This window comes from Rhipicephalus microplus, chromosome 7, assembly GCF_043290135.1.
Source record: "Rhipicephalus microplus isolate Deutch F79 chromosome 7, USDA_Rmic, whole genome shotgun sequence".
Taxonomy (NCBI): domain Eukaryota; kingdom Metazoa; phylum Arthropoda; class Arachnida; order Ixodida; family Ixodidae; genus Rhipicephalus; species Rhipicephalus microplus.
In genome coordinates, this window is record NC_134706.1 from 73,323,481 (window position 1) to 73,347,491 (window position 24,011).

Below are 24,011 nucleotides of genomic sequence, written 5' to 3' on the forward strand. Positions count from 1 at the left end.
CCATCCTTCTTAACAAGAACGACCGGTGGCACCCATGGACTGTTAGAAGGCTGTACAATACCCCTCTGGAGCATGTCAGCAACCTGGTCGTCAATAACACGGCGCTCCAATGCTGAGACTCGGTAGGGGCGCTGCCATACAGGCGTATGGCTTCCTGTGTCAATCTTGCTAGATATGTTCGATGTGCGACTGAGGTCAGAAGCGTGGCTGTCAAAAGAAGTACGAAACTTTTGCACCAGGTTCACTAACTGGCTTCGTTCTGAAGAAGACGTTTCGACATCGATGGAGTGGTGGAACGCGTCAAGGAGTGACTGGTCAACAACAGAGTCAGAAATGAGTGCGCTGAGGTCCGTAGAAAGTGAACTAGATGAAGCCTCAAAAATGTGACGGGCGTCGATCGGATGCACGTGACCGAGACATTCACCATAGAATAAACGTAAAGGCCCTTCTAGCGTATTGTACACGAGCGTCTTCGTGACGCCATGGTAGAGAGTAAGAGAGCAAGGGCAGTGGAGAACATTTGCGTTGAATGAACAGGGCAGAGGGCGTAAATAAAACATCACCGTCGGAGATAGCGTCACACGATACAGTCACCAGCAGAGAAGAGCGCGGTGGTACGATGGTGTCGTCGGAAAAAAACAGTTTATAACATGGCAGGGAGGCTTCGACAGCGTCAACATCAGGAAGTGATGATAACTCAAGTTCAGCGCGACAGCAGTCAATGACGGCATTATTATTCGCAAGGAAGTCCCAGCCGAGTATCATGTCATGGGAACACGAGGGCAGCACTACGAATTCGACAATATACACAATCCCTTCGATGACGACTCGTGTGGTGCAGGCTGCGAGAGGTGTTACACTTTGTGCGTTAGCCGTTCTAAGAGTGAGGCCGCAAAATGGCGTCAGAAATTTGCGGAATTTGCGGCACAGGTTGATGGAAAGGACGGATAGAGCGGCTCCGGTGTCAACAAGCGCCATGACGACGATACCATCGACTGACACTTCTATGACGTTAGCTGGACAGGGGCGAGGACTTGTGCATGGCGACGGGGACGCAGTTCGTGCCTCGGGAACTGCGGTCGTTAGTTTTCCTGGTCGGTGGGTCCGGAACGGCTACGCATAGGGGAAAGCGAAGCGAACGTCGACGTGGAGATGGGGAGCGGTGGGTCGGGTCGTGTGGACGATCAGAAGGAAAGGAAGAGGAAGGAGGGCTTGAAGGCGTAGAAGAAAACTGAGGGTCAAAAGAGGGCATTCGTTGAATGTTCTGAGCAGCCTGGAGACGACGACAATAACGTGCCACGTGGCCAACACCACCACAAGCAAAACATATAGGACGGTTGTCGTAGGTCCTCCATTGGTCGGAGTAGACTCCGACTTGTGGCTGGGAGGCAGAAAACTGCGGCTGAGGTGGTATCGGCATAGGCGGCGGTGAATTGGTCGGCGGTGAATAGGTCGGCGGCGAAAGGGGCGGTGGCGAATACATAGGCGCTGGCTGGAACGCAGGCTTTCGAGGTCGAGCAACGGCCTCGGCGTACGTGAGAGGTGCGGCCACTGGGGGCGGTTCACGGGCGGGAGGAAGAACTTTTGCGACCTGGTCTTGAATGAAGTCGCAGTGTGTAGATGTCAATCTGCGTGGTTGATCGGGTACACAGAACATCAAAGAGAGCTGACGCGCGACCTTAGCACGGATGAACTCTTGGATCTTGGAGAGAAGAGGGGCATGGTCTTCTCCTATGCCAAAGGTGGAAAGGCTGGACGAAGAGTCGTCGAGCACCAAGGGACGTCGGGTGGAAAGACGTTGGCTGCGCAACTCGTCAGAACTCTGCCATAACTCGGCCGGTTCTAGGACAGTGCGAGGACTCTTAGAAAGCAACTTTTGGAAAGCGTCATCCTCAATGCCCTTCATGATATGCTTGATCTTAAGCTCTTCGGACATCGACTCGTTGACTCGCTCGCAAAGGTCCAGAACGTCCTCAATATAGCTTGTGAAATTCTCACCAAGCTGCTGGGACCGAGTATGTAAGCGTTGTTCGGCACGGCGTTTGCGTACCTCAGGCCGCCCGAAAACTTGTGTGAGGCTCGTTTTGAAGACCGACCATGTAGGGAGCTCCGCTTCGTGGTTTATAAACCACAGCTTGGCCACGTCCGACAGGTAGAAGGAGACGTAGGCCAACTTGGCGCGTCATCCCATTTGTTGTGAGTACTCACTCGCTCGTAAATTGAAATCCAGTCGTCAACGTCCTTGTCTTCCGTGCCTGAGAAAAACAGGGGGATCTCGCAAACGTAGAGAACCGGCGCAGCGAACAGTAGGTGGTGCCGGTGGAGGATTTGGAGCGGCGCTTGCGTCGGTAGGCATAATATATGGTAAAATGCGATTCCGAAGCTCCAGAGTGATCGAAACCCAGCAGAATCCACCACTTGAAACGGGGTTTATTTGCAGCGCAGAACGCTGAAAGCGAAGCAGTCAGCAACGTCCAGCCAAGTGCAGCAAGCACGAGCTTATGCTGATGGCGATGCCCCTGTTGCGCCGAGAAATGCCGCTGTAGCTCTTCTTCTTCACTACAATATATATATATATATATATATATATATATATATATATATATATATATATATATATATATATATATATATATATATATATTGTAGTGAAGAAGAAGAGCTTCAGCGGCATTTCTCGGCGCAACAGGGGCATCGCCATCAGCATAAGCTCGTGCTTGCTGCACTTGGCTGGACGTTGCTGACTGCTTCGCTGTCAGCGTTCTGCGCTGCAAATATATATATATATATATATATATATATATATATATATATATATGTATGTGTGTGTGTGTGTGTGTGTGTGTGTGTGGTTGTGCGTGTGAAGTTAACAAAAACAACATAGGACGTCCTACAGGGCAACTAGGAGGTAAATGTATTGCGCTTCATGGCTTCTTATATCTCGCATGTCATAATTTTTTACGGGTGTCGCAGGGAACGCCTGATGATAGCCACACAAAGGAACGTTGATTAAAAAAACTCATGTTTACTCTCATAGGCGTTTATATATCGGCTTCGATTAATCTCAATTCCGGAAGATTAGCAGACATTTTGAGAGTGTGTCCTGCACCTTGGGTCATCGTAAATAATTTAGATGCACACCATCAAACATGGGGAAGTACGCGGACAAATGCAAGAGCACGCAGGTTAGCAAACATAGCCTACAACTATGACCTTACTCTCCTGAACGACGGCAGCCCTTTTCTTCGAGAGATAACATGCGGCAGCTGTCTCGACCTTGCTTTTGTCTTCACTCCTTCGTGAGATACGTCAAGGGGTTTCCAGATGTTGAGACACGAGGAAGCGATCCCATTCCAGTCTACCTTAACACCAAAGGCTTGTCTAGTTGTGGTCTACGGACGACCACTCGAGCAGTTCAATGGCCAATTTTAAATCTGACATGGAAGATGCTTGCAGCGATGGCCTATGATCTGGCTTAAAGCAAACAATTACGAGGAAAATGTTTACGCCACTCGCACGTTGAAGATATCTTCCGCACGAAACAACCTTTACATATAGTTGTAGCGACTGTGAGCCCTTCGAAGCCGGGCGGAGCGTCGGTATCGGCGCACAAAATCAATTGATGATCTTAGGGTAGCAAGGAGGATGCCAAAGAACATTCAGCGTTGCATGGATAGAGTAGCGTCAGAACGATATACAATGTTTTGCTAGTCACTAGACCCTCGCAAGCCGCTCTCACACAATTGGAAAACGGTGCAAGGTCTGCGTCACCATACAGAACAGCGTTTTCCATTCAAAGCGCCTGCTATCTTTCGAGGGTGGCAAGACAGCGACGTCACAGAAGATTTCTGTGCACAGATCGTCAACCAAGTCACTTGTCCAGATTCCCCAGTGAGAGGTAACATCCCCGTTCTCACATAGACCTCCCTTTTACAATGGTGGAGCTCGAGGCGGCGTTAGATCTCTGCAGGTGTTCACCTTCTTCGGGTCTGGAGGGTATTTCGTACCGGGCCTTGTTCAACATTGATGAATGTGCACGGAAAGAACTGTTGAGCCTTTACGACATCTCGTGGCAGGATGGCGATGTTCCTGACGACTGGAAAGTAAGCCGCTTGGTACCTATCTTGAAGAAGGGCAGATTCCCACTCGAACTCGCCTTATACCGCCCAATAGCACTGGCTAGCTGCGTAGAAAAGACAATGGAAAGGGTGATACTAAGCCGCCTAAAGTGGTATCTTGAAAACCACAAGATTTATCCTAATTCCATGGCTGGTTTTCAACGCTGCTGCTCTTCCATTGAACATGTCTTTGATCTAATTTAGTAAGTTCTGCACGAAAGATCCCATAAGCGACTATCAACAGCTTTGTTTCTAGATGTGAAAGGCGTGTATGATAACGTGTTACATGAAGCCATTTTGGGTGCTCTTGCACTTTTTGGCCTTGGTGGTAGAGTTTTTCGGTGGATTTCAAGTCACCTGGCTGCAAGGTCATTCTTTGTGTTAACAGAAGACGGTCCAACTACAGGACACTATGCTACCTGGGGTGTTCCTCAAGGCGGAGTTCTTAGCCCGACGCTATTCAATCTAGCACTAATCGGCTTTGCTGAATACTTGCCAAGTACCATTAGGATCTCAGCGCACAGATGTCTTAGACGACATCTTTGTGTGGACTTCGGCATTCACACGTCTTCAGATACGTTCGCGGCTTCAAAGAGCAGCATGTATGATTGTGAAACACTTGTTAAAACAAGGTCTCAGCATATAACCAGAAAAATGTGCGCTAGCGGCCTTCACTCGCAAAGCAATGACCCCTTATGTCATCTGAATCTGCGGGCGACCCATTTCACACGCCAGAATTCACCGGTTTCTAGGCATCATTATCAATAGGGACCTCTGTGTGAGTCCGCAAGTGGCCTATATGAAGAAGCGCCTGACTGCTATTTCTCAGTTGTTCAGGTTCCTGGCAGGAAAGACGTGGGGGATGTCAGTAGACACAATGATGGAACTCTAAAGAGCCCTTTTTTTGGCTCTCTGAAATATAGCTTGCCCGTGCTGACCAATACCTGCAATACCAATATTCGTGTTCTACGGGCAGTATTAGCCCAAGCACAGAGAGTGTGCCTTGATGTGCCCAGATGTACGTCAACAGAGGCAACAATTGCATTTGCTGGTGACTATCGAGTACAAACTCACATTGCTGTAGAAGTCCTGAGAACGCACATGAGATACTTTGAACGCGCTTTCTGTCATCACCTTGCACTGCTGCTTTCAGAGAGACGCCAAGCATCCTTCGGTAAAAGCATTGTGAAGTGCAACGAGAAATTTTCCTCGTGCTTCATTCCTGCATCTGAACCATCGACACCCCCTTGGTGTCTTGTTCGACCCACAGTGCATTTTAGTGTACGAGGGATCCGAAGGAAGACAGAGAGAGAGTGTGAGAAAGAAAAGGCCGGGAGGTTAACCAGATATTGGCATCTGGTTTGCTACCCAACACTGGGGGCGGGGAAGTAGGGGCAAGAAAGAGGGGGCAGATGGAGAAAAAAACGCACGCGCACTCATAAAAAACGAAAACACACACAGGAAGGGCGTCCTAGCTACAACCGTTTAGTAAGGCCGGTCGATCGCAAAAAGTGGAGTAGCGCTTTCAGGGCCCTCTTCTGTGAAGTCGCATCCTGACGATACTGCAGAATTCCCTGCTCCGACAGAGGTTGATCATCTAATTTGCTGAGTTCCTTGCGAAGGCATAGTCGTTGTTTACTATACTGTAGCCAGTAACAAAGAATATATTTGATGGTTTCTTCTTTGCCACAGTGGCCACAGGCTGCGGTGTTGGCCATCATAATGCGGTAAGCGTATGCGTTGGTAAAGGCAACACCCAACCACAGCCTACATAACAGGGTCTGGTCTGCTCGGCGAAGCCTCGACGGGACTTGAAGACTTAGCGTAGGGTCAAGCGAGTACAGTCGGGCATGCTTTAAGTGTGGCTGATTCCATTGTGATGTTGTTTGCTGGCGAGAAAGCCTGCGGAGCTTTCGTGCAGCATCTGTCCTAGAAAGTGGTAGTCGTAGTTTATGATCTTCTGTGTGGGCTGAGCGGGCAGCTTGATCGGCCCGTTCCTTGCCGATGATTCCGCAGTGACTGGGTAACCACTGTAATGTAATTTGGTGCCCTTTCTCAGTCAGGTGGTGTATAACCTCTGCTATCTCTAGTACCAGCTGCTCGTGTGGGCCACGGCGTAAGACTGATAGAAGAGACTGCAGTGCCGCCTTCGAGTCGCAGAAAATAGTCCACTTGCGTGTAGGTTGATCAACTACAAATTTCAAGCCGCACGAAGTGCTGGCAATTCTGCTGCCGTTGATGTTGTTGCGTGAGATGTCTTGAATTAAATTGTCGTGCCCAACCTTGGTATCACTACTGCTTCTGTAGAGCTGTCCGGCTGAACCAATCCGTCAGTGTATGTATGTATAGAGTCTTGATACTTCTCATACAAGAGAAGTAGTGTGAGCTGCTTAAGAGCCGGTGACGACAAATTGGCCTTTTTCTGAACGCCAGGTATGTTAATATTAATCATTGGTTGAGCAAGGCACCATGGCGGAGTCACAGGTCTAGCGGCAGGAGAGAACGAAGTTGGGATCGACTCACCATGTGTGGTCACTGTTTTGCAGTAAGATGTGCATGGTCGGACCACTGGTGGAGAGGCTAGGTGATGTCGAGGGGTACGAGCGAGGTGTCGTATATATGTGCTCAGCACTTCCACCTTAATGTGGGTCTTGATGAGGTTGTCCATTGTGATGGCGATAGTTGCCGCTGTTGACGCACTTTGGGGCAAGCCTAAACACATCCGGAGTGCTTGAGCCTGGACACTTTGAAGCATTCGTATGCTTGTTTTACTTGCGTTGGTTAACACAGGTAGGCTGTACCGAAGGAATCGAAAGAAAAGAATTCTGTATAGTCGCAACATAGCAAGTTGTGGACATTCCACAGTTCTTTCCAGCGAAGAACTCGAACAAATGACAGATGCCTGTCAATCGCCTTTTCATGTATGGTACATATGAGCTCCATGAAAGATCTCTGTCAATTATAACACCTAGGAACTTGTATGATCGGAGGTGACGTATCCTTTTGCTCTTTATCAGAACGCTGTAGTTCTGCATTGGTTTGCGCGTAAATGCCACAAGTGCACATTTCTCAGAGAAAATTCCTAGACCTCGTTGACGGAGGTAAATAGCAACTTGAGTGGCAGCTCTCTGAATTCGCGCTCGCAGCTGTAGACGTGTTACTGCAGACGTCCAAGCGCAGATGTCGTCCGCGTACATTGACAATCTGACAGTACTTGGCAGATGCTCATTGAGAGCTATTAGCATCAGGTTGAATAGTACAGGACTAAGTATGCCACCCTGGGGAACACCATGGTGGCTCTAATATAGCGAAGTGTCACCATCCTCGGTTCTCACGAAAAAGGATCGCTCAGAGAGATAGCTGCGTAGCCACTGAAACATCTGACCACCCACTCCTACCTCCTTGAGAGCGGTGAGGACAGCTTCATGTGTGACGTTATCGTACGCCCCTTCAACATCAAGAAATAAAGAAGCGCAGAGACGCTTACGGCCTTTTTCGTGTTACACGTAGCTGACCAGGTCTATGACGCTATCAATTGATGACCGGCCACGGCGAAATCCAGTCATAGCGTCCGGTTAGATGTTGTGATGCTCCAGGAACCATTCTAGCCGTCCAAGTACCATCCTATCCATATCCTTGCCCAAGCAACTAGCCAGTTCAATCGGGCGCTATGATGTGAGCCCCAATGGTGACTTGTCAGGCTTCAGTAATGGGACCAAACGGCTGGTCTTCCAGTTAACTGGGAGGGTGCCATTTCACCATGAATCGTTGTATATCTCGAGAAGGGCAGTCCTCGCACACTCACCAAGGTGACACAGTGCTCTGTATGATATTCAGTAAGGCCCGGGTGCTGATGTCCGTCTACAAAAAGCCAGTGTTGCTTTAAGCTCATGAATAGAAAAAAATTGGTCCATGTTGTTATCGTGTGATGTCGTGCCACCACGTGAGAGCGTGGAGATGTTGGGATCTGCGAGTTAACCAGATAGGTTGGCACAGAACTCTTCTGCCACGTCAACCTCCGATCTCTGTTGAAAGAGGGCTAGAGCCTTGATTGGAGACGGCTGAATGGGAGCTGTCCGGAGACCTCTTATTGTCCTCCACAAGTGTGATAAAGGCTTGCGAGGATCTAACGAAGCGCAGAAGGCTGCCCAACGTTGTGACTCTAGCTTGTCTATGCGGCGTTGTATCTTCTTCTGAAGACGTCTAGCGATTCGTAAATCGTCGATTGCTTTCGTGCGTCGGTACCTTTGTTCCGAGAGCATGTGAGGTTGCGCACTGTGTCTTGCACTGTGGACTTTATCAGCTCTTCTAAGTCAAATGAGGTGTTCTCTTGACAGCGTTCTTCCATGAAAGATTTAAACTTGGTTCAGTCCACTCTTTGGATAGTTTCGCGTACCTTTTAAGGTGATAATCCTCTGATCTTGACATATGTTTGAATGCGGTCGCTCCCATGTGTTTCTATGTCCGCAAACCATCCGGCACATCTGACGAGACCTCGAGAAACAAAAGCCAAGTCAAGGCAACTGCTGTATCCAGGGCCACGTAAAAATGTTGGGCTGCCATCATTTAATAAGCACAGCTCGTTGTCTGAAGCAAACGTTATCAGACTTCTACCCTTTGCGCTGATCTTCGGGCTCCTCCATAGCGTATGGTGGGCGTTGAAGTCTCCGATGATCACCCATGGGCCAGGAGTGGATGATAGGATGTGTTCTAGTATTCTGTGGTCAAATCTACTTGATGGCGACAGGTATGCACCGGCAACAGTGACAATAAGACCCTTTTTCTTCACTGTTAAGGATATATATTGGTTATCGTTGTCAGGTGGTACAGGCCGAAGAATGTAGGTCAGGTCACGTCGAATAAACAGCAGGACCTGCCTGTTTCCACAATAACAAGCCGACATAAATGTGTCGTATATGGAGAGTCTGATAGCGCTCGATAAATTTGGCTCGCATGATGATGATGGGAAACATATTGGTGGAAACGAACCGACGAAAATCTGCAATGCGTGATTTCAGTCCCCGTGCACTCCACTGAAAAATTATTGCTTTTTTGACCTGTTCCCTGAAAGACAGTGGCTGGTGGGCCATTATCTACTCAAGAGCCGCCAGTACTGGACTCAGAGCGTCTAGTACTTGAAGTGCACTTCTGGCTGACGTTGTGCGCATGTTGTTTAACACCGTGCGAATGGCATTAACTATGGGTCGTAGAAGAGCAATCACTTGCTTATCCAAGTTCCGCTGCTCCTCTGTTGTCGCAGCTTGCTCTGATGAATGCGGCTTCTGATGTAGTTTTTCCACAAGTTGCGTGCGCGTAAGTGGCGGCCACTCTTCAGTAGAGAGAGATCTACTTGTTTTCTCTCTTCCATCGTCTGCGGTCGCCGCGGTGTACCCTGCAGTGGCCGCCGTTTCCAGATGTGTTGACTTACTTCTTGTAGTTGACAGTGTTCTTCGCGAAGATCTTCGACGGTGACGTCATCGTCTTCGCCGGACTTTTCCGTGGCCTCTTTGTGGGAGGAGCTGTCTCGCACAATTTGTCTGAGAATAGTAAACTCCTTCTTTATGCGTGGACAGTCTTTGGAAGATGCACTGTGGGCACCTTGACAATTAGGATACTTTAGTATGGTTGCGCTGCATTTGTCCTCGGTGTGTGGTTCTGAGCATCGGGGGCACACTTCGGAGTTCGTGCACGCTCCCTGCACATGACCAATCTTGTGGCACTTAAGACATCGCATAGGTTTTGGAATAAATGGTCGGACCTGGAGTCGAAAGTGGCCAATCTTCACATGGGAGGGGAGACAGTTTCCTTTGAACGTAATTCTCACACAATGTGTGTTACCAAGGCGGCTTACATTCACAATGACGTTATCTTCATTTGCCGGTTTGTTAGCACTGAGAGATGCGAGTTTGGAATTGCCGTGGCGATGTCATAAATGACTCCTGTTGAAGTGGTGCTATCAGCTGGTATTATAGACTTGACATTGATGTTACCCAGGTGCGTTACTTTCTGATGCGCGTTTAGCGCACGTGGGTTCAGCACATCGATTGCCAAGATGTTTCTTCTTGCGTTTAGACGTACTTCTTTCATCTGATTTGGCGTAATATTCTCGAGATACACAGCGTGCACTTGCCTGTTCAGCCCGCGTAGATTGTCGGTAGCCTTCAGCGGCACAAACAGGATAGAGTGAGGCCATCGCTGAGGGGCATCTTTCACGGTGGTCGTGCTTGATGCCGAAGATGCATTGACGATCCGTCGTTTAGCCTAGCGGTACAGGACGGGTTGGAAGCCTTCGTCCGAGGACTCGTCGCTTGATGCGGAGTACAGCTCTGTGTCCTCACTCTCAGTAGACGCGTTTCCTCGCTTCCTCGAAGCAGTCTCCGCGGCCGAACAGGACTCGGACGGTCCCCTGTAAGGTTGAACATCCATCACCACGATATATGGGGCGATAGACCCCACAACGGCAGCGAAAAATCCAGAAAAGCACAAAGACGAGCAAGGTGTGTTTCCTAAACGAATCACTTCGTCTGCCTACCAGAGCTGAAGTCCGAAGGAAATCGGAGCTTTCATTGCCCGTGCTGAAAAAACTGTCTTTTCTTGTCTTGCACGAGAAATATTCAGACAGTGTACATATGGTCGTGCAGTGTACATGCAGTTTACAAATGTACATGCAGTTTACCAGCATGAGGGGACAATAGCCAAAATTTTGTAGTAAACTTTGCACAGTGTCTTCTAGATAAGAGTTCATTTTTGCGGTGTCAAGACAGATGATTCTAAGGTAAAAGGCGTTGGCAGTGCTTTTCTAGTTTGGAGGCATTATAACCAATTACACCTAATTTTTTTATTAGGAAAAATAACCTAATGTCCACTTTGGTATATTTTTCGCGCAATTAACTGCACGCCTAAATACACCAGCAAGGAATTGATAGCGCTTCCAGTTTGTTAGGCATTGATTATGAAGAAGTCGTTTCTAAGCAGCTTTTCGTCTTCTATAATCGCGCGTACGCATATCGTCCCACAAAAAAAACGAGGTCTTTTATATTTGATGGTATAGCAAGTTACAAATTTTTCCTGAATGTTTTTACTATTAATCGAATGGAAGATGGGATCTCCTTAACAGTGACATTCCGTAGTTTAGGAATGACAGAAAGCAGGCAGGCTTCAAATTTGTTAGGGTCAATATATCTGCGTTTTTGGTAATCGAAAGTTATTGAAGGACAAGTAACATAAAAAACTACACAAAGATGATCACTGTTAGTTGCCGAGTCAACAACATCCCATGACATAACTTCTATAGTATTGCAGCAAAACGTTCAATCTAATATACTGATCTCAGACAAATGTCACATAGAGGTTTCTAAAAGGAGCACAAGTTTATATTATGTGCGTCGATGAAGATTTTCCGTGACATGGCCTAGTTTGAACTATTCTGTAAACTTATACAACAAGGTAGCTACTTTTCGTCTATGTGTCGAATTCGTCTATGTGTTCTATTCGCCGAAGTGCGTTCAGTTACGAAAAAAAATTGGGGGATTCTTAAGGTCACCCTTTAAAAGTTTAACGCGACAGCGCAATCCGGCCCCTGGTGCGCCCTTGAACCTCTAAGTGCATACTTATTACTATGTCTTGTTACGTACACACACATACGCACACAGTAAATTGCACCAGCGTGCGCGCGGGAATGGTACATGCAGGTTTTTGATCTAAAGCAAAAGTCGCATGGCCTCCATAATACACCCAGCGCGCTCGCCATTTCCAGAAGTTTCCTTAGCCAATTTGATGACGCAACATTATGCTTAACGATGACAGCTCCAGAACCAGATAAAATGACGAACTCTATGGTAAATGTTTTACTCCAGGAATCACTAAATCTTCTGCTAGAACTTGTGAATTATTCGTTACGGAAAGCATGAATACCACCAGAATGAAACTTATGCGATACAGAATGAAAACTTATGCTATCCAAAGCATGCGCGTTGTATAGCATAAGGCCAATCGCACTGACATCCAATTTACTGACATTGGTTGAGAGACTCATCAATATACACAATAATACAATTATTACTGAGAGGTCAATTTTAAGCTCCTCTAAATTGGTTTCAGCTTTAGTTACCTTAAACATCGCTAAAGATTATACCAGGGAACGCTGTATTTTAATAGATCGATTGGAATAGCTTGATTTTCTGACATATATCGTAGCCTGGGTTGAAATTTCCTCGCAGACAAGAAATGTTATTTTTTTAGAGATGGGTTTTCAACATATACTCACACACAAACGAGGGGAGTACCACAAGGCACGGTGCTTTCTCCGGCGCTGTTTAATGTACTAATAAGTATCATTCTACGTCCACAGGACATAACAGCTTATGTCTATGAAGATGATATCACATTTTTTGCAATGACAGCTAATGTTCATACCTTATATGAACGGCTACATACTTCCCTTGATATCTTTGAAAGCTGGCTCGGTGGCAATTGCTTTCTACCTAATCCAAATAAATGTGTCTTTGTTTCTCGCTGCTATACCCCGTGCACACATCTCTCTGTTTTACCATAAAGGACATATCACAGTTGAAATCTTTAGTACCTTGGAGTATTTTATCATACAATGCATAATTGGTGATCTAACATCACATTAATTGCCAGAAATGGTGCGCGAGCTATTGACATATTATGTAAGCTAAGTAACAAATTCATAAGTATGAGAAGAGACACACTGGTAACGATATATTACATTGGGATAAGTTCGTCCTTGAAATTTGGTTGTGCACTTTTTCCTGTAGTTCCAGCTTACCAGTTACGGCCTCAAATTATTTTGGAAAGAGAAGCTTTGCGCTCATGCCTTGGCCTGTCTACAACAGTTGCTAGCAGAGTGTTTATATCGAATCAAGAGTCCTTCTTTTTCGAGCTGCATTTGCATTCTGGCCATTTAGGCATTCCTACGAATTTCTGAGTCGCCAATGCGACAATCGTATACAGCCTTTACTTTCAACCAAGAATTGTTTTTTTGGGGGGGGAGGACTAGATGGCCGCAATTTCACACATAACAAATCATAGTTTTAAAATATACTGGAACCTGTCAACGTTTGTGTATGCTATATAATCCTCACTCGCCGTAATTCACACTCTATAAAACTTCAACTTGTTGATATTTTTCCTAATAACGCCAAATTACTTTCTAATAGTATTTCAGATGTCTTACTACAAGATTACCTGCGAATTATTACAATAAACGTTCTTATTGCTACAGACGCATCACAGTGTGACGAAAAGTGCGGGGTTGGTACATTTAGCCCGAAGTTAGATTGGTCTTATTTTCTGCAAATACCCATTTCATGTCCGTTTTCGTGGCTGAATTTGTAGCGTTATTGCTCGCCTTACACAAAATAGTCTTGGCAAATACATCAGCTGTTATGATAACATATTCTCTAAATGTCTTTGCGGAGCTTTATGCTGGTGCTGAATCTCAAATAATAAAGGTGTTCCGTGAATTATAGCCGCTAAAACCTAAGAATAAATAAAAGGTCCACTCACTAGGCCGCATTTCTCTTATTCTCCATCCCTCCGCGATACAATAAAGTAGTTCCGAAACAAAGTCAATAAATTTTATGCACAACTATTATATTTCAATACTAAATAGAAACTTAAGAAGCTACAAAGTTTAGCGTCGGCTTAGCATTATATCTGTTGTTCAATATGCAACCCCCATCGCGCTCATTTTGAAGTCCACGAACAAGCAGTATACATCTCTCGAAGGCGACGTTTCTGCGAGGTACCTATGGTGGTACTACAACAAACTTTGCCACATTTACCTTAAGCTTCGAAATAATGGAATTGTTTTTTTGTGGCGCTAATCACATCTCTTAAGGTCGTTTGCAATGTCTAGTTGTTCTACGAAACTTTGCTGCCCCATTTCTTCGACTATATGTTCGCAGCTTTCTGTAAGTATGAAAATTATGACTCAAAGTGAAGAATGAAGAAGTGATCTGAGATGGGCCTCATGAATTTTGATTATTCTGCTGCCTTGAATACCAAATGTACGATGGCATCGCCGTGCTTGTTGTCGCGTTCTAGGTAAACGCCAATGTGTCATTCAATGTCTTGTTTTATCGAAATAAAAGTGTGTAGCGCACATTCTGTTTACCAGTGGGAGTCATCGCCAACGTTGTTCTCAAGGTATTGCTAAGATGGTGTGTGGCACATCATTTTTAACCGGTGAAAACCAATTTCGTTAGGATGACGCAGCTGCGTCTACAGACACACGTAAATTATTCACACACACATATTCAAGGACCACAATTCACTTTATAAAACGTACGCCACTGCATATTTCCCCACTGGTATTGTACACTTTCGTACTAAAATACGAAAGTACTTGCGTGATATATATTTGCCGCGCTAACAGGTTCTGTCAGTTGCTTTTTTCCTCACGCATCATCCGCACTTAGATCCCTCATATGGGAAAACAGCACAACGCACATAGCAAAAGATTACCAAGATTCCCACGTTGCGAAACCCAACCAAAACACTCACGCATTTGCAGCACTGATGCCATGATTTTTGCGGGTGGTAAATCACGGACGCGCTCATTCCTAAAAGCACAGACGCACGCAATCTGACTTCACCTTCAGCTTACTGCACACAAATAACCACGACGACAACCGTTAATAGTAGTCGTCCTCAGGTGATATATCCTTTGTGCATCCCAGCGAATCACAGAAACGCCGTGTTGCTGCTTCACGCCGCCTAAATGACGAAACGTGATGAAGCTCTGCCGTTTTGGCGCAGTTTAAACACTGCAAAACCAGAAACGTCAACATTGGATGACGGCGAGAGACGATGATGCTGAGCGCGAGTGGTTGAAAAAGCAGCTTCTTCTTGGTGACAAAAACAGCACAGAAAAACCGAATGGATGCCGGCAGATCTTGGTGCAGCGGTACATCGAGTTTATTTTCGAATAGCACCATGCTGAATTCGTCATTGATACATAATCACTGTTACGTTATAATAAACAGCGGCCGCAGTGGGACGCGCATAGTACAAATGGACAGCGGTACACTTTACTTTTTATTCTTAGCTTGTCACCTACTATAGTACATGCGCATTTGAGAAAAGTATGATTAGTTTGGGTGCCTGGACATAACGGCTTGTTTCTAAATACAATAGTCGATACCTTAGCTAAGTCGTCAATAAGCGGACCAATTCTACCGTACTTTACATAATCCGCTTATGTCACTGCTGCTCGATTCCGCAGGCGTGCGCTTATAGAAGCCTTTGGAGGCACAGCACTGACAAACTCTACTGAATTTCGCCGTTTATTACATGCCTGGCGAAGAGTCTTATGCCAGACTCGTAAACTGGAGGTAGCTATCACAAAGCTGCACCGCGGATACCGGATCTAAATTTCTACAAACACAGGTCTGCTCAGTCACCTTGGCCTCGGCGAGCATTTTGGGTGAACTGGAAAAATATATTATTTCTTTTTGACCTGTAGGTGGATACTACAGTGCTAAAAACTTCTTTAGAAATACCTTTACGTGGTATAGGTATGAGTTTATCTGTGCTTGTCATTCTTTGTGTTTTGAAGCCCCATTTCCTGGTTCTCCAGTACGAGAGTGTGCACGGCTATCATGGAATATATGAAGGAATCTAATAGTTGACTAATTATGCTGCATTATTATTTTAGTCTACAATTGTCTTCAAGATTATATAGTTCTGAAAATATTAGGATTGCTCTAATTTAGGAGTTATATTTCTTCTCTACCTAAATATTTGTATGCACTAGATCAATCACTACAATTAGCTAGGTTGTCTGTAATCTTTCTATTATATAACCTTCATTATTCTAAAACTGCACATTACTTTAAAAAACCACTTAAGTTTTGGCCGATCTCCCTTAGTAGAAGGCGCCAAGGGCAATAGGTGAACAAGAATAACTACTCTTTGGGTGTTTCGCGTGAAACAGATGCTCGCATTGGTATTACTTGGCAGATATTTTTAGCGTCACTTACCTTTGATTTTTTCAAGAGGAGAAAGCGGTGAATAAATCCTCCTCCAAATCTGGAGAAACTAGACGCTACACAGGGGTACTCTGGCTTCTTAAGTTCTTCGGAGTAACCCACAAGGTAAAGAGTATTTTCTGAAGCAGGTAACTGAAAACAGAAGTGATTCTTGTTATTTTGGTTAACAGTGTGACAACAAGCAGAACAGAAAAAAAAGTATAGCGGTGCGCAGACATCTTACTATTGTGTGTTTGCGCGATACTACCTTGTCATGGTTGAATGTGGATGGTGCACTGCTGCTGTGCTTGAGCTACATAGAGTACATGGTGACAGAAGCGTGGCTAGGCGAAAGCTGCATTTTGTGAAGAAGATTATAAAAGCCTGTGTCTACGAGAAATTCGGTTTTCTTTTTCGAAATACAAATAACCATTCGCACTCAAAACTGTTTTTATGCCTCCTCTGAAATCAGCTCATGAGCTTGTAGAGTTGTTTTGGTCGCACTGGTGGATTTGAGGTAGTATGTTCAATAGTCGGTCAGGGTAAAAACTACGAAATAAAATGACATGCACACCCGCATCTTAAGTTTCAGCTATGAATTATTAACAAATAATTATTTTAAAATTTATTTCATCAGCATTCATCGGTAGCTCAAACTACGGACTTGTCCATGTTCCACCACTCCGCTGAAAAGCTGAGTGGTGGTGCATAGACGAAGCAGAGCGGCGTTCGCGGAGCACCGCGGCAGCTCGTGCTCGTCGCCTCGTTGGTAAGACATGGACACACAGACGGATGGACAGATGGTTGGACGTACGCACTGACGGACGGACAGACGCATGCACAAACGGATCGGCGGTTGCGCGGACACACGCAGAGACAGATGGACGAACGCTTCGCCCCACTCTTCATCATTCACTATGGGGATATTTTGTGATTTTGTTACCGAGGAGCATTTTATGTTGGGTTCGCCAAGACTTCCCTGACGAATTTCTCTCAGAAACTTTATGCTTTTAAAAGTTTCAAGCACACGATAATAAAGTCGCAGCATATCCACAGAGTGAATGTTAATCAGTGAGGCGAAGTTTCCGTCCGTCCGCCCGTCTGTTCGTCCGTCCTTTCCTATCATAGAAGAGCACGCATCGTACCGGTGGATACGTCTTGAAACACATCATCATTACTCATAGGTGTATACGCTGTGCATTTCTTATTATATTAACACCATATATCCTCATTAGTCGTCAACGAAACGAAAATTACTAGCGCCATCTAATGATATTATTTTCAAGCACATATGCACACAACACCATCTAGGGAGACATCATTAAAATAACTAAAAGTGGCTACTACTAGAACAAGCTTCTAGTACGAGAGATTGACCTACACCTTCTGGTGCTTCGTACCTGAAATAAGAGGCCAGAAGAAATTTTTAAAATCGACGCCTTGGTCTGCAGCAATTATTAGTGGGTCCCTAACATCCTGCACCATCGGCAAATTTGCGAAAAGTCCTACAGATGCGAGTTATATATCACACGATAATTCTCTCAGTACCTGTGTTCAGCGTTTGTCGGGGTGTTGCTGTCGCCTAAGAGCCCAGAACAAAAATACTGCATTATGATGCTGATACCTACAAGGAACACCTACGCTGTGGTAGTCCAGGTACGCGATTCTTGCTGTGTCCACTGGTATGTCCACTTCGCCAGAGCACGTTCAGTTAAACGTAGATAGGGCGAGACGAAACGTCATGGCACACTTGAGCACGACGATGGATCAAACCCGCCCGCACATTAGCAGTAGAACAAGGAAGAAAGCGGAAGAAATGTACGGTAACAGGATAGACTTGACAATTAAGGTTGATCTTGCGCATGAACGTGTGGACTGTCGGAAGAACGATGCAATAAATGCGCCCACAACTTCCAGGTGCGTCAGGTGTGTGACCTCGTTAAATCTATTTCAAGGATTAAAGTTATTAGAGTTCATGCATAGTGTCCGTGATGTGCATCCAAAAGCATAGTAAAGAAGGGGGGAGGGAGCATTGAATTCGGCGAAACGCAATCTGTCTTTCTCATTTGTATCGAAAGTTGTGAAAGCTGTGGGACATCAAAATGACGTTGCGGAAGAGAGGCCGGGAACAGGCGTGCGATGCTCGCCGTGCTTCAGCCAATAACTGAAAGCGAGAATTGACATGTCCAATAAGTAGACACCACGAGAATCACTCCCCTACACTACAGCACCTCTATACCAGTCTTGGAGTGAAAGCACTACCTACGCCTTATAGGTAGCATTGGCAGTACTTGACACGCATGGTTTCTGCGGTGAGCTTCGAAAATGTTTCTGGAGCTCTGCCTCTCACGTTTGTGAAGCTAAGCGCATTGTGACCCAACTGACTGCCATAGGGCACCGAATAAAGACCTAATTGGTTGTATCTTCGCCTAGGTGACCCATTTGCAGGACACTGCCCGTCAACACGTCGTCGCATGCCAAGCTCTTCTATAGGACGGCGGTCGACCCATAAATCACACACCCTTCGCTGCAGCGGAACGTGAGCCCAAAACAAGTCAGTGAAAATCAATTAGGTTTCGCTAGCAGGGCTTGGGAACGCCTGTAGTTGAATTTGATTTAGGCGGTGCTTTGGGGCGTACTATGCAGTGTCTCTCAAAAAAGTATGAAATCGTTAGTCTTTGGGAGTTGTCCTGATGAATATGTTCCACCAGGTGTCCACATTGTTGCAATAAATTTAGGCGTGCTCAAGTAATTAAAAGCAACAGACAAAGATTATCAACATGCAAGAAACATTGAACTATTTCAGCGAAGAGACGTCTCACTTTCGTGTAATATATCAAGTTCTGCAACAGAAGGATGAACCAAATTTTTTCTTCTCAGTGATATCAGCCGTTAGTTAGCAATAGCTGCTAAGGCTAACGCCTTGTTACTTGCGGCCCAACGAAGAAGCAACTGCAAAACGTGATCATATTATCAATGCCTCAGTACGCATAAACAAAGCAAGTACAACAATCTGTAGTACTTCTGCGTTCAACAGGGCGCTTGAAGAACACACAGATTTCATGCACATGCTTGCAGCATGAAGCTCTGCAACCATCTCCTTTTTCCTTTTTGGCATGGCTGCCTGATCAGGTTACCATGCTCACCTGGAATCTGGATTCTCGTCGAATCTGGACCGGCAGCATCAACTTGAGCAGAGCACTCTGTCGTGCGGAGATACCAGTAGTAGCGTACACTCAGGAACCAAAACACTCAATATGAGATTATTATTTTTTTTATAGGTGATAATTTTGCTCGAAGTGAAACACAGCAGTGGTGGCATTAAAATGTAGGCGGCGTCCTAGATTATGCGCCTATCATACACCCTAAAATTGTTAAGAGGGTAATGGCGCAGTGACTCTCTACGGTTATCTTTGTGACTCCTTTTGAAAGGTATAAGCAGAAAACGACAGTCAACACTTCTTTAAACGTTCCTTTATTCGCTTGAGGCACCTTTCGAATGGCTTTCGTGTTGAAGACTTCGACGTATACGTAGCACATTTCTCATGGCTGGCGTTCGGTGCCGGTCTTATACGCTTTGTGCTTTGACACCGCAGCATACCGTCGGCGTGCTGGTGGCTGGCGGCGACTGCGTCTCTTCTACGGTCTTGTTTCTGCAATGTGTTGCGTGTCTTGCACTTTTGTATTCCAGCAAGTGACCCATGTTGGCTTGCGGGACTCGTTATATCGTAAGCGAAGGCTCTGGGCTTGAAGTGGCATTTCGATGGCGCCATATTCATGGAGCTGCGTACGCGGGCAATCTACGCCTGTTGGCGACAAGTTTACTTCTCTCCACGGCCTGCGCACGAAAAGGCCAAATAAGGGGGGTGGCCACCTGACCTATCACAAGGGTTCGCCAAATGCCCCCCATACGTTAAGTCACTCGAATCGGTCCCGTAATTGTTTCATTTATAAGTTTGCGGCCGGTCATATTTTTGACCATTACAGTAGCAGAAGATCAACTGATGTTCAGTTTCAAGAAAAATTTATTTTCGCATTCCCGCCCTAAAGAGCTCTCACCCGTCTGTATTTGAGAAAGAGCGTTCTTACTTAATTCTTATTTTTTAAACCGTGGCAGCTTATGGAGCCACCCTGTAGAAATTCTGCCTACACTACATGTTGGTACTGTGACTTTCCATATAAGCTTTCTGTGCGTCTCGAAATTTACTAAAATATTGCCATTGATGCGAAGCTCCATTGAGGTTTTCTAATAATCCAAAAACATTAAAAGCAATGCTCACCGGATATTCAAGTGGTTTGTTTTCGTCAATGGGTTCACCTGGACAGCAATAAAAAACAAAAAATAGGCAATATTTAGATCACGTGAGATGTCCTACTACTCGTAATTGGTGAAACCCTCGTAAATTCGTAATTAACGTGTAGAGGTTTAGGCCATCTGCCTAAAAGGATCGCAGCATCTCATACAAACACTCTAAGAATTTTTCACAGTAATACTAAAAAATTCACAGCATATTCATGCAGGCATGAACTGATCGAATGATGATCAGTGAGGCGAAGCGTCCATCCGTTTATTCCTGGATCCATGCGTCTATCCGACCAACTGTGGCTCCATTTGTTTGTCCGTGCGTCTGTCCGTCTGTCTGTCTGTCTGTGTGTCCGTCCGTCTAGTGAACGCTCCAAATAAGACCATCTCGTATCTTTTCATCATAAATTGATTATATATACAAGTAACACCGTTTAGCGGACATTCGAAGAACTGAATTCTCCTGTAGAACATACCCGAAAGAGGTGGTTTCTACCGAAGACAATCGGGTGTCGCCTTAAGGAGCTTCGCCCCTCCCCCAAAAAAGCGGTATTCATGAGTGACCTCCCCACCCGATAACCTACGTCTAGGCAGGGATAAAACACGCGCGTGCACGCCGGTCTATCACTGAGCGTCTGGCCACCCTGTTGGCAAGACACTAGCACCTGTTTGAAGCCAGAGTATTGGCTACGCACTTCGCCGGTGCGCAGCACGTTTCGCGCCAACTGCCCAATTGGCGTCTATTCCACGACTGCTATTGGTGATTTGAAGGTGTAGATGCTGTATTTCGGGAGGTCTGATTTTTGGGGACGGTAAAGTGCGTTCAAGGAATAACCGTTTGCTAGTTAGCTTCAGTTATTGCTAATTCTCAGCACACATTTGCCTATTTTGCAGGAATTTAGATATTTATTATAGCATGTATTTAACATGTCGCCTAGTGTTCAAGCACTCACTTTCGTGTCTAGGCCATCCGGGTTCAAACGGAAGGCCTGGATAATAGTTAGTTAGTTGACATTTCTTCGCTGCGTGTCAGGTGTAGGTGTGAAAGGGTATTGTGATTGAATAGAGTTTCATTTTTCAACCCTGTTTTCACAGGCTACACCAGTTGATTTGATAAATATGTACGGTTTAAAGTCTCAGAACTACCATATAATTATGAGCGACGCTGTAGTGGAGCGCTTCGGAAACTTTGACTACCGGGGTTACATTAAGGTGCACCCAAATTTGAGCACATCAGCCCACAACATTTTCGCCTCCATCAAAAATGCAGCTGCCAGAGCCGCAATCGGATCCCGCGAGATGCGGGTCAGTAGCCGAGTATCTTAGTCACTAGACCACCACTATGAGGCCCTACACATGTAAGTCAATACAAGCATCGCTTGAGTCAATGCAAGCGTTGCTCTGGAGGTATGAAGTTTGAAACCGGAGACTACAGACCCGAAAGCGAGTGCCTTAATCAATAGAGCACGTGCCGACATTTTCGCAGGACTGAACTGAAGCATACAAAATGTTCTAACGACGACAAAAAAAAACACTTCAAAATCAGCACAATTCCTGTTTGCGCTTCATTGCAGTATTTTGAGTTGCCGAACTAAAACCAATTTCTGACATAAAACGTAGAATCTATATCAAGAATTACACATTTCTGGACGATACCTACATTTTAAAATTTGCATTGCAGACCTTCGTTTCAATGATCACGTAATGGTGCATTACTTGGGCTCCTTTATAGCTTGACGAAAGCTGAGGAACTTACAAAGCCACGACGCCGACTCAACCAGGAAACAGCGCTCTGGGTCGAGTACCTTGCATAAGGGAGTGTCCAAAGCACCGGCTTCCGCGTCCGCTTTTTACAGTGAATTGCCCCGCCGTACCTCTGCTGCGGCGCACCTATCCATTTTTGAGCTTGCCCTGGTAATCAGTGAACTGGTGCTTTGTGGATGCTCAAACCCATCTTAAAGCGAAAGGAGCTTGAAACCCCGCCGTGGTGCTCTAGTGGCTAAGAAACTCGGCTGCTGACCCGCGGGTCGCCGGAACGAATTCCTTCTGTGGCAGCAGCATTTCCGATGAAGGTGAACATGTTGTAGGCCCGTGTGCTCACGTGTGAGTACGCGTTAAAGAACCACAGGTGCTTTAAAATTCCGGAGCCCTCCTCTACGGCTTCTCTTATGATTATATGGTGGTTTTGGGACGTTAAACCCCACAAATCAATCAGCGGAAGGCGCCTGAAGTGTTGGGACTCTGATGGCCATCCTCAATCGCTTGTGACACCGCGAGGTCTAAAGAAGTGTCCAATCCTGCCGGCGAAAAAGGCCGAGACAATGTTTTTCTGCCGTGATGCTTCCGAGCAGCGAAACCTCCGGCGATCAAGTATAGCAAACAAATGCATTTTCCTTTCCATCAATAATGCAGCCGCCATGAACGGGGTTCCATTGCATGATATGCGCGTCAGCAGTTGAACGTCATAACCACTGGAACACCACAGCGAGTGTATTGGACAACAGAATGACAAGCGGCAGTCGTCTGCATACGACCAACATGTTTGATTTTCTAGGGGCAGTAATGGAAAAGATTTTTTTTATTTTTACAGATCGCACATTTCGGAAGAAAAGTTTAAATCAAAATCAAGATTTTACTTCACAGTAAAGATAATGCGCAGGAAACTGCAAGAACAGCTCCAAAAACACCAACTGCCAGAATTTATCACCACAGAATAAAACTTGCACAAAAATGTGTTAGCAGCAAGAACAACATTGTGGAACCCAAAAACAAGAACTTCACTTTCGTGGTGTGACAGGGTTTGTGGTCCCCTTCTCCTTGACATTCTTCCTTCTCAAATTTCACCTTGCTCTGCCCTGTTAATTTTCCTTTTCTAATTGGTATCGCCTGGTAAATTTCAAGATGTTGGCTGAAGATTTGTGCTTCCTACATCACTTTAGGAATGGCCCCGCCGCGGTGGTCTAGTGGCGAAGGCGCTCGGCTGCTGTCCCGCATGTCGCGCGTTCGAACCCCGGCTGCGGCAGCTGCATTTCTGGTGGAGGCGGAAATGCTGTAGGCCCGTGTGCTCAGATTTGGGAGCACGTTAAAGAACCCCAGGTGGTCGAAATTTCCGGAGCCCTCCATTACGGCGTCTCTCATAATCATATGGTGTTTTTGGCACTTTAAACCCTACATATCACTTTAGGAATGTATTCTTACCACTCTTCATGTCGGCTTTCATATGAACGAGATTTGCATAACACACTAAAAAGCGATCGACGGATGCTTAGTCGATGTCGACTTGGTGACGTTGCGCGCACTGCACACACACATGAAGAAGCGCACGTGGGGACGAACGTGAGGCATAACTATAATGCATAACCATAAGAAAGGCAAACCGCACAAGGGGCACTTTCCACACGTGAACACGCCGCTTCGCGAAAATTCGAAGACGACGAAAGAGTATAAAAGGCAGAGTTAGTCGGAGTGGCAGCTATGTATGCCCAGCGGCCACTGTGCGCTTCATCTTTTTATTTATCAGTAAATGGCCAAGTATATAGAAATGTAACTCCTAGCACAACAAAGAAATGGCCTCGAAAAGGAAATGAAAGAAAA

General features: G+C 45.8%; 1 protein-coding gene across 5 annotated transcripts in view; it reads right to left on the minus strand.

Moving 5' to 3' along the window:
- LOC119179911 (japanin-like-RA2) overlaps positions 1-24,011 on the minus strand; it is a 131,217-nt gene that overhangs the window by 45,572 nt on the left and 61,634 nt on the right. For all 5 annotated transcript variants that reach the window (XR_012884932.1, XM_075869276.1, XM_075869277.1 and 2 more), the window contains 2 exons: positions 20,395-20,432; positions 16,127-16,267 (listed from right to left, as the gene is read on the minus strand). Coding sequence is in view for 4 of the 5 variants with exons in the window: in XM_075869276.1 (XP_075725391.1) it covers positions 16,127-16,267; positions 20,395-20,432 (179 nt within the window). In the remaining variant the exon portion in view is untranslated. The remainder of the gene's footprint in view (positions 1-16,126; positions 16,268-20,394; positions 20,433-24,011) is intronic.